Here is a 14,179-nt window from a genome sequence, read left to right as displayed (position 1 = left end):
TTTCTAAACACTTGGAAACTAAACAACATACTTCTAAAAAATCCATAGGTCAAACAGAAAATATCAAGGGAAATTTTGAAAAGAAGTGTATAAATGAAAATGAAAATACAACATACCAAAATTTGTGGGATACAGCTATGCAGTGCTGGGAGGAGAATTTATAATACCAAATTCATACATTAGAAAAGATGAACATCTCAAATCAATAACCTAAGCTCTCTTCACTACCAGAAGAGTAGAATACATCCATAGGAAGCAGAAGGAAGGAAATAATAAAGACAAAAGCAGAACTGAAACGGCCAAACTAGAAAGAGTAAAGAGACTCCTTATGGAAAAGGAAAAACAGAAGGAAGGAAAAGCAAAAGAGAATGGCCATGAGATTCACTCTGAGAGTACTGAGGACTGATAGGCAGATGAAAGGAAGTGAAGTGAAGCTGCTTTAACTTCTGGGGAGAGAGGACACATGACTGAGGAGTGCCCTGGAAAATCCCTCTAGCACCCGGCTACTACGAAGGGTTCACTTCTGAATTCCTAAGCCTCAGGATGAATGTAATTATCTTTTCGTGTTCTAGGCTAAGGCACAAAGTGAAAAGCAACAATCTTTTGAGGGTTAAAATGTCTTATCTAAGTGTTTGAAAGATTAGCAACAAAATTTCCTACCACTATTTAAGGAGACAGTAACGAAAGACCAACAGATGTCCATTAAGTTAAGGCACAAACACTGGCTAAATTTACCTATTTTTACACATGACTTGAATATTGGTTGTTTTGATAATTCAGGAGCATTCCTTCAACCCATTGACAATACTGGATATAGGTTTTTCTCAAAAAGGCTTTCTTACCTCGTAGAAGAAGGGATCTCCAGCCATATCAAAGATGTTAACTTTGATTTCTCTGTCTCTGACTTGTACCCTGAAATGTTCAAATGAAAACAATCCCAAAGCGGGTCATGGCTTCTGTACTCATGTTAATATCATTTATGTTGCTTATGAATTTCAAAAGGTTATGTGTATGAAATTTAAAAGAGGCTTTTTTAGAACAAGCAGTCCCATTTAGCTTCACCTTACCACAACAGTTCAGTCTATACCCCATACAAAACAAAACGGTAGCTATTACTGTGCTGCTAAAACAAATTTATCTGGACAGTAGGAGCAAGATGAAGAAAAACAAAATGTTTTACTTCACTTAGTATGACATCTTAATTACTACTGGTTGTGCTTGTTACCATGCAGTACAATAAATGGTACAAATGAATAGTACAAAGTTGTATTACTATTTTAATGATGTTTGTTCAATTTTCTTATGATCTTCACTTGAGCATGAACAACAGTCAATCTGTTTTCAGAAATTTGGAAGTAGAGAAAAGAAAAGGGAAATAACAACCATCCACATTAGAATTAACTACTGCTAACCTCATACCATTCTTGCTCCTAGTCCTTTTATTTTCTAGAGAAAAATCACTACTGGAAAATGAATCAATGAAACATTATAAATAACTCAAACACTAAAGAAAAGTACAAAGATGAAAGCTTAAAAGTAACCCCAAAGCCTACTACCCAGAAAGAAAAACCTTCATTAACAGATGAGCATCACTGTAGACTTCTTTTTTATATATAGATAAGAATGATAAACATCAATATTTTTTACAAAATTGGGATTATATTAATTTAAAATAAAAGAAAATTTTAATTTTCACTGCATTTAACAAAAGAAAGAAAAAGAAACTGAAGTAAACTGGGGGGAATTACTGAGTTTTAAATATAAATGTTCTTCATTACAGAAATAGCATTTCCTAAAAGATTCCTCTAAGGTTAAGAATAGAGATTATTAACAATAAATCAACAGATTAGAGTTCTGTTTTTTAAGTAACGTGCTTCAGACAGCATTGGTAGGACTCCCTCTGTGGACTACAAGGAAATAGCACCTACTCTCATTGTTTCCACATTACCTCCTACTTTGTTTATGATTATAATTCCCTGTCCAAGTTTATAACATGTACTCTCTATTCTGAAACCATAATTCCTACAGTTGTTTTATATTACTTGTATATTTAAATCAGACTAACCACTACTCATTGTGATTTCTTCAGTCCTGAATTCTCTGCCATATTTCATCAGTTCTAAGATGCACATTTGCTTTCATTTTAACAACTGTGAATTCAGGATCTGTCTCATAAAAGGATGTGAGAACAGCAAAACAGAACAAAATATTTAAGAGTTTGAGAGCATCTGGAGAAGATCTTATATAACAACTCCTATCAGAAAGTTCTGTCACATAGCAGCTGACAAGGGATGGAACTGAAGTTTATAAAATCAGGAAGAAACATAAATTATGTTTACAAATTGGAACTCAAAACAGGGCAGTTTACTTCAGAAGTCTGACAGAGGATATTACTTTAAGAAAAACGGTAATTCATTACCTCAAGCCAGTGCTCTCCTAAACTGTGGCCTGAAGACCACCTAAATCATAATTATGGAATGAGGGGGAGAGTGTTTATATTGTAGAGTCCTGTGCCCCACCTCAGCCCCAGTAAATCAGAATCTTACTGGATGAGGTTTGGGAATCTTCACTTTTACAGACTCTGCAAGTAGTTCTTAAGCATACTGTGGTTTGAAGGATGGAGTGAGCTTCCATTGTTTTGACTGCTCAAAGAGTGTCTCTCCTCCTCCTGCCATCTGTGGTTTAAATGGGTTCTCCCATCTTCTTTTTTGATGCCACTCTGCTGGCCACAGCTAACAGAGCTGGGGAAAGGTGCCTGTCACCACCTGGACAATCAAAACTTTCCCTGGGATTTTTAAATTTGAGATTAGTTTTGGAAAGCCTGAGAAGTACTGGCAGCTGTGGAGAGGGAGCCAAAAGGTAGAGAGAGACATGTTGTGAAATCCCTCCCTAGTTCCAGGGATCTCTGAGACCCAGCTATATCCTCATGATTGGATTATGTGAATTGATCAATAGCATTTTTTTTCTCTCCTTTTTTTTTGACTTGAGTTAGGTTTCTGTCAACCATATCCTCTTCCTCACCAAAGGACAAAAAAAAAATTTCAACCAAAAACAGAACATAATCAACACTCTGTATCTGCAGCACTTTGTATCTGCAAGTTCTGTATCCATAGATTCAACTGAACTTGGACCAAAAATATTCAGGGAAAAAAAAAAACCTTAAAATTTCAAAAAGCAAAATTTGAATTTGCTGCAAAGTGGCAACTATTTACATAGCATTAACATTGTATTTACATTCTATTATGTATTATAGTTATATAGAAAAGATTTAAAGTATTGAGAGAATGTGTATAGTAAGTACTATACTATCTTATATATAAGGGATTTGAACATCGGCAGGTTTCGGTATCCACAGGGGGTCCTGGAACCAATATTCCTCAGATATTGAGATGACTATAGTCTATTGAATAAACCACAGCTCTATGGCGTAACATGGTAACTCTCGCTTCTTAGGTAAATAAATTAGCTACTAATATGGACTCAAAATAAAACTGCCTTAAACAGGATATACTACCATATCACTGAAATCCTGTGCCCTGAAGTATAGATACCCCTCACCACTGTAGTCTACCTTCTTGAATGTTGCCCTCATATTCTAATGTCGCAGACTTCCTCTTTAGCTGTATCTTACCTAACAACAATTATTTATTGAGTATGGACTGTATACTAGCACTGTACCAGGCACTTGGAGATTCTTTATTCTAATAGCCTCCTGACATGGAGCTCATAATCTAGCAGGAGACATTAAACACATACAAGTAATAAGACAAGACAATTTATGCTAACACCTATGAATAGCAGAGAATTTTAATACAACTGTCATTTTCAACTAAAATGAGTCCTGACCGATAAAGGGGATGTTCAGAACGTCTCATGGGAACATGTATACTTTAGAGCTTGAGGAGATTGACAGGGGGAGAGATGAGGGGAAAGCACATTTCAGGCAGACAGAATGAAGGATGGCAGTGAGAAAGAAAAGTATGACTGCACGAATTCGGTGTGCATGGAGAGTTAAGTGTGCGAGAACGTAATGAGAGAGAAGGGAGGGGCGGGCTGGGGTCAGAATACTGGCCACTTGAATTTCCCTCCCTGGAGATGAGCTATCTACCTCCATTCTACTCTTCCATGGTGTATTTCCCTCCTAATGTGACTCTGTGTCCCCAAGCTCAACCCATCTTCAATCCACCTTCAAATAAATCCCCACTGATACCTAATTTCACTCTTCCCAGATCATTTTTGCTAGATTTCAAGAGGCTATAAAAAGATCACTAAAAGGAAGTTATCTGATAGAAAATTTTTCACATAATATTTAAAATTTTTAGAGTAAATATTTCAAAATTCTCTAAAAACACACCTGCTAACAGGACCTGCTTACATAGACACATGCTTCCTGAAAAGCCATGTCTGCCAGTCAGGCTTTGTGCTGACTTGCCCATCACCAATCCCTATATTCCACTTAGAAGGCCTGGCGAACAGAACGTGCTCCATGATGAACGAATGACATGATCACTGCTGTCTGTAAAGGTCTCATTCCTCTCTGTACCAGCTTATCTTCAGAATTTCTATTTCAAGACAGATCAGTTTAGAGGGATCTGAATTTCTATGTGATTTACAAGCCCAAGGAAACAATGTATGTACTCACTTCGTGACTCCATAGTCAATTCCAATTGTTGCAAGGTATTTAGACACAAATCTCTTCTCACAGTATCGCTTTATAATACAGCTCTAAAAAGGTAATTTTAAAAAAAATGCTTTTAGTAAAGACACTCTGGGAATCCACAAAAAATAGGCACATTTCTTCATTATGGTTTCTTCATCTACCCCTATGAGACAAAGCTTTTTCAAAAGCCGAAATTATAAAATAACTGAAACAAGTACTAAAGGTGAAGTTTTTAAAGAAAAATTATTTAAAAATTCTTTCCTTAATGCCAAATATGGGTATGTTTTCAATTTAGTGCTCAATCCTTGTTCTCTCTTCTTTTGAAGACCTCTTCTACTCAATAATAACACCAACATACTTTTAATAATAACACCAAAATGTCTATCTCGACCTCCCTCCCCAGACCAGATCCGCATCTCCAAATATCTACTAGACTAATTTCTACTTAGATATCCAACCATTCTACAAATTCCACGTGTCCAAATATGAACTAATCTTATACATAAAAACAGCAAACAGCTCATCCTGCTGACATCTGTTTCCGTTAATAATACCATTTTCCCAATTACAGAGGATTAAATTATTAAAGTCATATCTGACTCAGTTTTTCTAAATCTTCTTTTGACTGTTTCTTCAATCTTTCTCTTCGTTCTAATTCCCATTGATACCACTTTAGTTTAGGTCTTCATTATCTACTCCTGTACAACTATAGGAAATTTTTTATTGGTCTTTATGCCTCCTTTCCCTCCCAATTTCAACCAACACTGCATACCGCTAACATTATTTCACTTCTCTAACTAAAAATCTTCAGCAGCTTCTCACTGCCAAGAGTTCAACATCCGAACTCCTCTGTCCATTATTCAAGATTCTCTATAATCTGACCCTAATCTGTCTTTTGTCTAAACTCTTTTAATATAAATCCTCCATTTCTGTCAAACTCCAGGCCTGACTTCCTGACTCTTGTCATTACTTTCCTTCCTATTTGAAAGGAGCTTTCTCCCTTCTTTCCAAATCTTACTTATCCCTAAGCACTCTGGTTATAAGAGATCTTGCCTACATCTGAACTCCTCCAACATAAACTACATGTGTATATAGATGTATATATAAATATATATACAATGTTTTTGTTATCATTCACTGCCTTGTTATCTTTTGCGTGTACATAATTTTATCTCTTCAGCTAGACAGTAAACTACTTGAAGGCAGGCACCAGTATTTTACTCCTTTTATCTTGCATATTCATATCTGAGCGATTAGCTCAGTACCAATGAAAGAGCGATTTAAAATGACTTGTACATTAATAGCAATCCTTAGCACTCATGAAACATAATTTACTTGATGCACTGGTGATGAAGCTTATTCTGCTCACTTTCCTGATGAACCTCAATCTAAATTAAATAGGACAGCTGCTTTAAAAAGTACTTAATAAGCTCACTGGGAACCGAAGGAAAAACTTCTTTGGAATGACTACTGCTAAGAAGCTACACTTTAAAAAACACTTTATAGCTTGAAAGCACTTTTCAAATGTTTTCTCTCACAATATCCTAGAAAAATAAATACAGCCTTTTTCTAAATTATTCATGAGATTAAGGGACCTGCAAGTCCTTTAACTCCAGTAGACAATTTAAACACTAGTCCTAAGTATTAAAAGAGATACAAATTTAATTAATAGTATGAATAACCACTCCCTATAAAGAAACAGGGTTTCTGGGCCTTAGGATCTTACAAGCTAAGTTAAATAACATAAATATAGAGATAGTTTTTTGCATTCTCTATTCCTCTTAAGTAGATTCTTAGGCACTTTTCTTTTTAAAAGCAGTTTCAATTAAAATCTTAAGGTTTGCATCTTTTTTTCTCCCTAATTTCAGTTCAGTTGCTCAGCTGTGTCCAACTCTTTGCGATACCATGGATTGCAGCACACCAGGCCTCACTGTCCATCACCAGCTCCCACAGCTTGCTTAAACTCTTGTCCATTGACTCGGTGATGCCATCCAACCAACTCATCCTCTGTTGTCCCTTCTCCCACCTTCAATCTTTACCAGCATCAGGGTCTTTTCCAATGAGTCAGTTCTTTGCATCAGGTGGCTAAAGGATTAGAGCTTCAGCTTCACCATCAGTCCTCCCAGTGGATATTCAGGACTGATTTCCTTCAGGATTGATTGGTTTTCTCCTTGCAGTCCAAGGGACTCTCAAGAGCCTTTAACACCACAGTTCAAAAGCATCAATTCTTTGGTGCTCAGCTTTCTTTATGGTCGAACTCTCACATCCATATATGACTACTGGAAAAGCCATAGCTTTGACTAGACAGACCTTTGTCAGCAAAGTAATGTCTCTGCTTTTTAATATGCTGTCTAGGCTGGTCATAGCTTTTCTTCCAAAGAGCAAGCGTCTTTTAATTTCACAGCTGCAGTCACCATCTGCAGTGATTTTGGAGCCCAAGAAAATAAAGTCTGTCACTGTTTTCATTGTTTTCCCATCTATTTAGCATGAAATGATGGGACCAGATGCCATGATCTTACTTTTTGAATGGTGAGTTTTAAACCAGCTCTTTCACTCTCCTCTTTCACTTTCATCAAGAGGCTCTTTAGTTCCTCTTCATTTTCTGCCATTAAGGTGGTGTCATCTGCATGTCTGAGGTTATTGATATTTCTCCCTGCAATCTTGATTCCAGCTTGTGCTTCATCCAGCCCGACATTTTGCATGATATACTCTGCCTATAAGTTAAATAAACAGGGTGACAATATACAGCCTTGACATACTCCATTCCCAATTTGGAACCAGTTTGTTGTTCCATGTCCAGTTCTGTTGCTTCTTGAACTGCATATGGATTTCTCAGGAGGCAGGTGATAGAATTATCCTAAAATTCATATGAAAGAACAGCTATCTGAGAAGAACTAATTGAAATATAAAAAACAAGAAAGGGACAGGGCAGTAGAAAGAGGTGAGAATTTGCATTGACAGGTATTAAAATATAGTTTGAAATCAATTGAGAGGGTCTTATATTGGCATAAGAATAGACAAGTAGATTAGTAGAAAAGAACAGAGAGCTCAGAAATAGATCCCATTATACATGAAAAATTTTAAAGTGACAAAAGTGATAATTACAGGTGAATTTGTGATTCAAGTATTTCAGAATAAAACAATAAAAATTTCAGAAGAAAATACACAATATATGTAGAACATCTGAAAACCTTTTCAACCAAGACAGAAAACCCAGAAACCATTTTAAAAAAAAAACAGAAAAGCATAGTCAAAGCATCTTGAAAAAGAACAAAGCTGGAGGTATACCCTCTGATTTCAAACTATAGTACAAAATGGCAGTAATCAGAACAGTAGGATATTGACACAAAAACAGACACATAGATCAATGGAACAGAATAGACAACCTAGACACAAATCTACAGTTAGATGGTCAATCAATGACAAAGAAGCAATAATATATAATGGGAAAACACACCACTTTTAATAAATGGTGTTGGGAAAACTAGACAGCTATATGTAAAAGAATCAACTGAACTACTTTCTCACACCATACATAAAAACACACCACTAATCATAAGGGAAATGCAAATTAAAACTACAATGAGATACCACCTTACACTAGTAAGAATGGCTGTCACCAAAAACACAATTAATAACAAGTGTTAGGATGTGGAGAAAAGGGATCTTTGTGCAACACTGGTGGGACTGTAAACTGGTGCAGTCACAATGGAACACACTGTATGAAGGTTTGGCAAAAAAATAAAAATAGGACAACCATATGATCCAGCAATTTCACTTCTGGGTACTTACCTGAAGCAAACAAAAACACCAATTCAAAAAGATATATGAACTCTGATGTTCACTGCAGCATTATTTACAATAGCTAAGATATGGAAGCAACCTAAGTGTTCATCCATAGATGAATGGATAAAGAAGATATGGTATAAATATATATTTTATATATATGCACATAATGGACTATTACTGTTATTTTTTAAGTAAATTTTAAAATTTTATTTTTTTCATTTTAAAAATGAAACCTTATCATTTGTGAAAACATGAATGAAATTTAGAGGGTATTATGCTAAGTGAAATAAGTCAAAGAAAGACAAATGCCATATGGCCTCACTTGTATGTGGAACTTAACAAACAAAACAAAAACAGACTCATAGATACAGAGAAGAAATGGGTGGTTGCCAGAAGGGGTACGGGATGGGGAAGTGAAATAGGTAAACAGGAATAAGAGGTACAAACCTCCAGTTATAAAAGAAGTAAGCCACTAGAATGTATTATACAGCATGAAGAATATAGTCAATAATATTATTGCATAACTTCATATGAGGACAGCTGGTTGCTAGACTTGTGATGATCATTTCATAATGTACGTAAATGTCAAATCACTGTGTAACATACCTGGGGCTAACATAATATTGTACATCAACTATATTTCAATTTTTAAAAACATGGGCATAATTGAGTATATACAAATAATAATGAAAGCAATTGTATGGCAAAACACCAAGTATTAAAAGACCGTAACTGGGGCAAATATTTGTAACTCATACAGCTGGCAAAACGTTAATAATTCTGACATCCTCAAACCAGAAAAACTGGTAAGAAAGACACATTGTCTAACAGAAAAAGGGTTTAGAATATAAACAAATTATGATGGTTAACTTCTTAATGTTGAACCAAGTTTGGATTCCGGGAATAAACCCTACTTGCTAATAGTGAAATTTTTGATATGCTGCTGAATTCTATTCATGGATATTTAGGAATTATGCATTTGTATGCATATATGAAAATAGTATATATACTTTTCTTTATTGAGATTATACCAAGTTTTGCTATTTAAGTCACCATGACTTTATGTAAATAAACTGGAGTGCTGTTCATCTTTTTGTTTGCCTTGGAATAACTTACGTAACTGAAATTATATGTTATTTAAAGCTTAAATAAAACTTTTCATGAAGCCATCTGATCCTGATACCTTTTTGGATAGTAAATCTTTTAATTGCTTTTTCCAAATTTTTGTATGAATGGTCACTTGGGTGTTCTACTTCCTTTTGAGTCAATTCTGGTAATTTATATTTTGCTAAGAAATTCTCCATTTACTCTGTATTTTGAAATATGTTCCCACAGAACTGAAAATATGCAGTATTCTTTAATCTTTTTTTAAATTTCATCCAGAATGTGATTTTCAGTACTAATCTTGGAATTTTTTGCTTTCTCTATTTTTCTTAAAATAAATTTTAGCCATTTTTCTTTTTCATTAATCTCTCCAGGGAATTCTTTCTCTCATATTTGGTGCCCTTCTTCTTCTGTCTTAAGTTTAAGTTCCTTTATTTTTGAAAATTCAGTCATACCATACCATAATGTTCATACTTTTAAGGTGTACAATTCAGTGGTTCCAAGCATATTCACAAAGTTGTACAACTACTAAATTCTTTTAGTTTTTAATGTCTCCTTTTTATAAATGAGTTAGATCATTCATTTTCCTTTCAGGATTGCTTTCAATTTGCCCTGAAGATTTTGGCATGGATTCTCTCCTTTATTGGTTTCTAGTTATTTTGTCATTTGCTTTGATTTGTCCTTTGAGCCAAGGATTATTTACTAGGGCATGTCTTTTTAACCTAAAATTATTTATTTGTATATCTTCCTACATTTTCTAAATTCTTTAAAATGAGTATGTTTTACTTTTATAACTAAGGCAAACATTTTTTGATTACACTTAAATATTTCATCTATAAAAAAATTATTTTTGAGAAAGGCATTCAAAAGGAATCCACTCTAAGACCAAACAGTAAATAGTTGTAACAAAAGTATTATTAAATGCCCCTACTTTCCCAGTTTAACTATTTTTGTTGTAAACTGAATTTCCTTATACATTTGATTTATTTCTGGACTCCAGTCTGTTTCACTAATGTCTCTGTATTTACTTTCCAGTATCAATAGGAAAAGCTTAGTAACTTTAAAATATGTTTTAATATCTGGTAGTGTTAGTTTCCTCTCATTTCTTCTCCTCAATTTTCTTGGTTAGTCTCACATTTAATTTTTCATAAGGATTTTTAGTACCTTTTACTATGTTCTGAAGAAAAAAACTACTGATGTTTTAACTATAATTGAGTGACATTTGTAGATTATTTTAAAGAACTGGTATCTCCAAAATATTGAGTGATCCTAATTAAGAGGACACATACCTTTCCACTTATCTAAGTAATTGCATGTCTCTATAAAAATGTTTCTTTATAATAGGTCCTAGGACCTACCTATATCTTCTGAAGTTTAAGCCTGGGCACTTTATTTTGGTCATTATTGTAAATTAAAACAGTTTTTCAATTATATAGTCCAAAAATTATAATTCTGATACAGTAAAGCTGTAAGTTTTTATATATTAATTTTGTCTTATTGTTTCTAATAGGTTTTCAGTTAATTCTCTTCGGGTTTTCAGATAAACAATCATATCATTAACATATAATGGCAATTTTGCTTTCTCCTTTTTAGCATTTCGTACATTATTTCTTTCTCCCTAACTGCACTGGTTAATAAATCTAGAACTGTATTACATGAACATGGTTGACGCTGGACATTTTAAGCTATTTCTAAAGATGAATCATTAAACATAGCAAAATTTTAAAAGTGAGCATGCTCACTTAGCCAGTTTAGTATTTAGTATATGACCTTCTAGAGGTCTTTCTTTTCTTTTCAATGCCTGGCACATAGTTTACATTCAGTAATCATCGACTTTCAGCTATGTTACTACATACATATACATAGATATATAAACAATACAAAATAATAAATGGAAAGAAAAGACACTAATAAACATTTACTGAGTATCAACTACGTGCAGGTCTTTGGCATAAACACTCCCATTAACAGCTCTCTGGGCATGCAGATCCTACTAGGAGATGATTTTGACAGCAAATAATGATTGGAAAGGGGGGCTTCCCGGTTGCTCAGTGGTAAAGTATCTGCCGGCAATGCAGGAGATGCGGGTTCGATCTAACCTTCACTGGGTTAGGAAGATCCCCTGGAAAGGGAAATTGAGGGAAATACTCAATCTAGTATGCTTGCCTTGGAAATCCCACGGACAGTGGAGCCTGGCGGGCTACAGTCCATGGGGTCGCAAAAGTCTTGGCGACTAAACAATGATGGAAAGAACATTGCAATGGGAGTGTGAAGACCCAGGTTCTAATTCTGTCTCAGTCACTGATTTGATGACCTTGGAAGGTTCTTAACTAACAGCTTCCACTCACCCTGAAGAAGAGACAATTTGGATGAAGAAGAGGCGGTCTTAGAATTCACGTGGGGATAAAGACCTCCGTTCACCTCTTGCCCTCCCTACCCCCAATACTACGGGAGAGCTTAGAGCTGATAGCCAGTAGAAGCACCACAGAAAAAGACAGTGGATCTAAGACTTCTTTGCGATAATGCATGTGGTGACACTATCAGAGATAAACACAAAACAAAATAGTGCAAGTTCCTTGACATCCACTGCACCTCCCTGTGAAACACTTCAGCATCAGTTACGCTCTCTTACAAATGAAATGTAGATTCTGGGCTCCACATCTACAGAGTAAATTTTACAAATCCCCATCCTCACACACAGCCCAGTAAGTTATCAGCTCCCATGCTCTGCTGGGGTAACTAAACTTTTATTCTCCACCTCAAAGTCCTGTACGGGTCACCCAGAACGCAGATATGTTATCCAAGCAGACGATCTGACATGAGGACCTAGGCCTCCTCTCTCTTTGGGATGTAGTCAACGGTTAGAGGCCACTCGAGACAGCTTCTTAGGTGTCGGAGGGCGGCAACCCAAAGGTCGAAAAGGTCAGGAGAGTTTTTCCCCGTGGAGCCGTATCCCTCCGGAGACCCAGGCCTGCTCAGGGGCGGGGAGGAGGCCGGGCGACCAGGCTGTTGAGTGGCCGCCCTCCCAGCCAATCGGCACGTCGCTCCGCCGCGCTGTGGTCCCGCCCCTCCCAGCGCGGTACTCACTTTTCCCACTTCGGCGTTGCCCATAGAGATGACTTTGATGCGCAGGGACTTGCCAGGCTCCTTCCGCTTCGGCATGCTGGCCTCCATGGCCCTCGCTCTCTCGGGGCCAGCAGCCTCGGTCTCTGCTTGTTCACCACACTGGCCCGTCCCTCAGGCTTCCTCGTCCAATGGCGGGACCGCTGCTCTCGTCACCGCCCCGGCTCCGCGGCTCGCCATCCCCGCCGCTGCCTGGCAGCGGGCGCTGGCGGTTGGGAGGGTAGGGAACTGGGGGAGGGAGAAGAGAGTCTCGCGATGCTAGCAAGGGGCCGCGTGACGTCATCACCAGGCCCCAGAGCTGAGGCTGCTCCCTAGGGTCACGCGATCTGGCCCGGCAGCGTCCCTAGGCAGGAAGGCGGCTTCGCGGGAGGTGGCTGAGTTTTACACTTCATGGAGCGAGCATGCGACCTTGTGGCCAGGGTGGGGTTCAGGACCTAGAAATTTGTTAGGTTCGCAGCCGAGTGTTAGAAATTTATTGACTGTTCAAGGCAGATTCTCAGGCTGGAAGTAGCTGAAATTACGGATTAGTTCAAGGTCCATCGGTGCGGATATGCCAAGTAGACCACGGTCCGTTTTGGTGTACTTTTTGTGGAGTCTTCAGTACCCATGGGCGCATCCACTGACCCCCCTCTTCCAATATTATGTTTCCCTTGGGGTCCCTATTATGTACTTCTAGCCTGCAGGTGGAACGTTCAGATTAGACCTTTTTTACACTTTCACTTCTGTCAAGGTGTGTGTGATTGTAGCTGTGAGCTCAGTTTATCTCGTTACCCTGCTACTCATCCACATTTACCCCCATCTTGTTCTCACCTTTAGCTGAAAATATAACAAGAAAATAATAATTCTGAGATAACCACTTTTCTCATTCCAAGCGATGAGACGGAAAGCATCTTCTAGAATAGAAAACAGTTTGAGCAACTGTCGCTTTTTGGGTCAATATATTTAGCTACAGAAGATGAACAGAATTTGACAAAAGTTTGTTTAGTGCCCTGAAAAAGAATGGCTGCCAATTTCCCACTAAATTATGAGGGGGAAGGTAGCATTTCTTCTGTTCTCACATAGCTATAAACGTTTTAAATACATTACAGGAAGATAGTGACAAGGCTCAAAGTTTTGTAACAGTTATTTTAAGTTAGATTTTTCAAGCATTTTAATGTTAAAATTTAATTTTGAAATATTAAATGCTTATTAAGAAAAAAGCTTATTTTGGATTGTTTCCATAGTAAACAAGTAATGTAACTTAGTTCGATGAAGTTTCTAAAATTCTTTGCAATTATGAAATATAAGTCCTGATTAGAGTTTTGATAGTTTAAAGCTTAAAAGAATTGGATTTATACTGATTTTTCCAGACCTCCATGAATATTTTCCATTTTCATGCTGATCTCTCAGTATGATTTGATAAATCAATAAACATCTGTTTCTTTTATTTCCTCTTTTTTAATTTATTTTTTTATTGGAGGAAAATTGCTTTACAATGTTGTGTTGGTTTTTGCCATACTGACC

At 36.7% G+C, this 14,179-nt stretch overlaps 1 protein-coding gene across 2 annotated transcripts in view; it reads right to left on the bottom strand.

Moving 5' to 3' along the window:
• Positions 1-12,766, bottom strand: part of DNAJC27 (DnaJ heat shock protein family (Hsp40) member C27) — a 36,147-nt gene extending 23,381 nt beyond the window's left edge. For both annotated transcript variants that reach the window (XM_052648787.1, XM_052648786.1), the window contains exons 1-3: positions 12,641-12,766; positions 4,643-4,725; positions 843-912 (exon numbers count right to left, since the gene is read on the bottom strand). In XM_052648787.1, the coding sequence (XP_052504747.1) occupies positions 843-912; positions 4,643-4,725; positions 12,641-12,727 (240 nt within the window). In that variant the 5' untranslated portion in view covers positions 12,728-12,766. The remainder of the gene's footprint in view (positions 1-842; positions 913-4,642; positions 4,726-12,640) is intronic.
• Positions 12,767-14,179: the final 1,413 nt, after the last annotated feature.

Source organism: Budorcas taxicolor, chromosome 11 (genome assembly GCF_023091745.1).
Source record: "Budorcas taxicolor isolate Tak-1 chromosome 11, Takin1.1, whole genome shotgun sequence".
Lineage (NCBI taxonomy): Eukaryota > Metazoa > Chordata > Mammalia > Artiodactyla > Bovidae > Budorcas > Budorcas taxicolor.
This window is presented reverse-complemented; position numbering and strand designations above follow the sequence as displayed.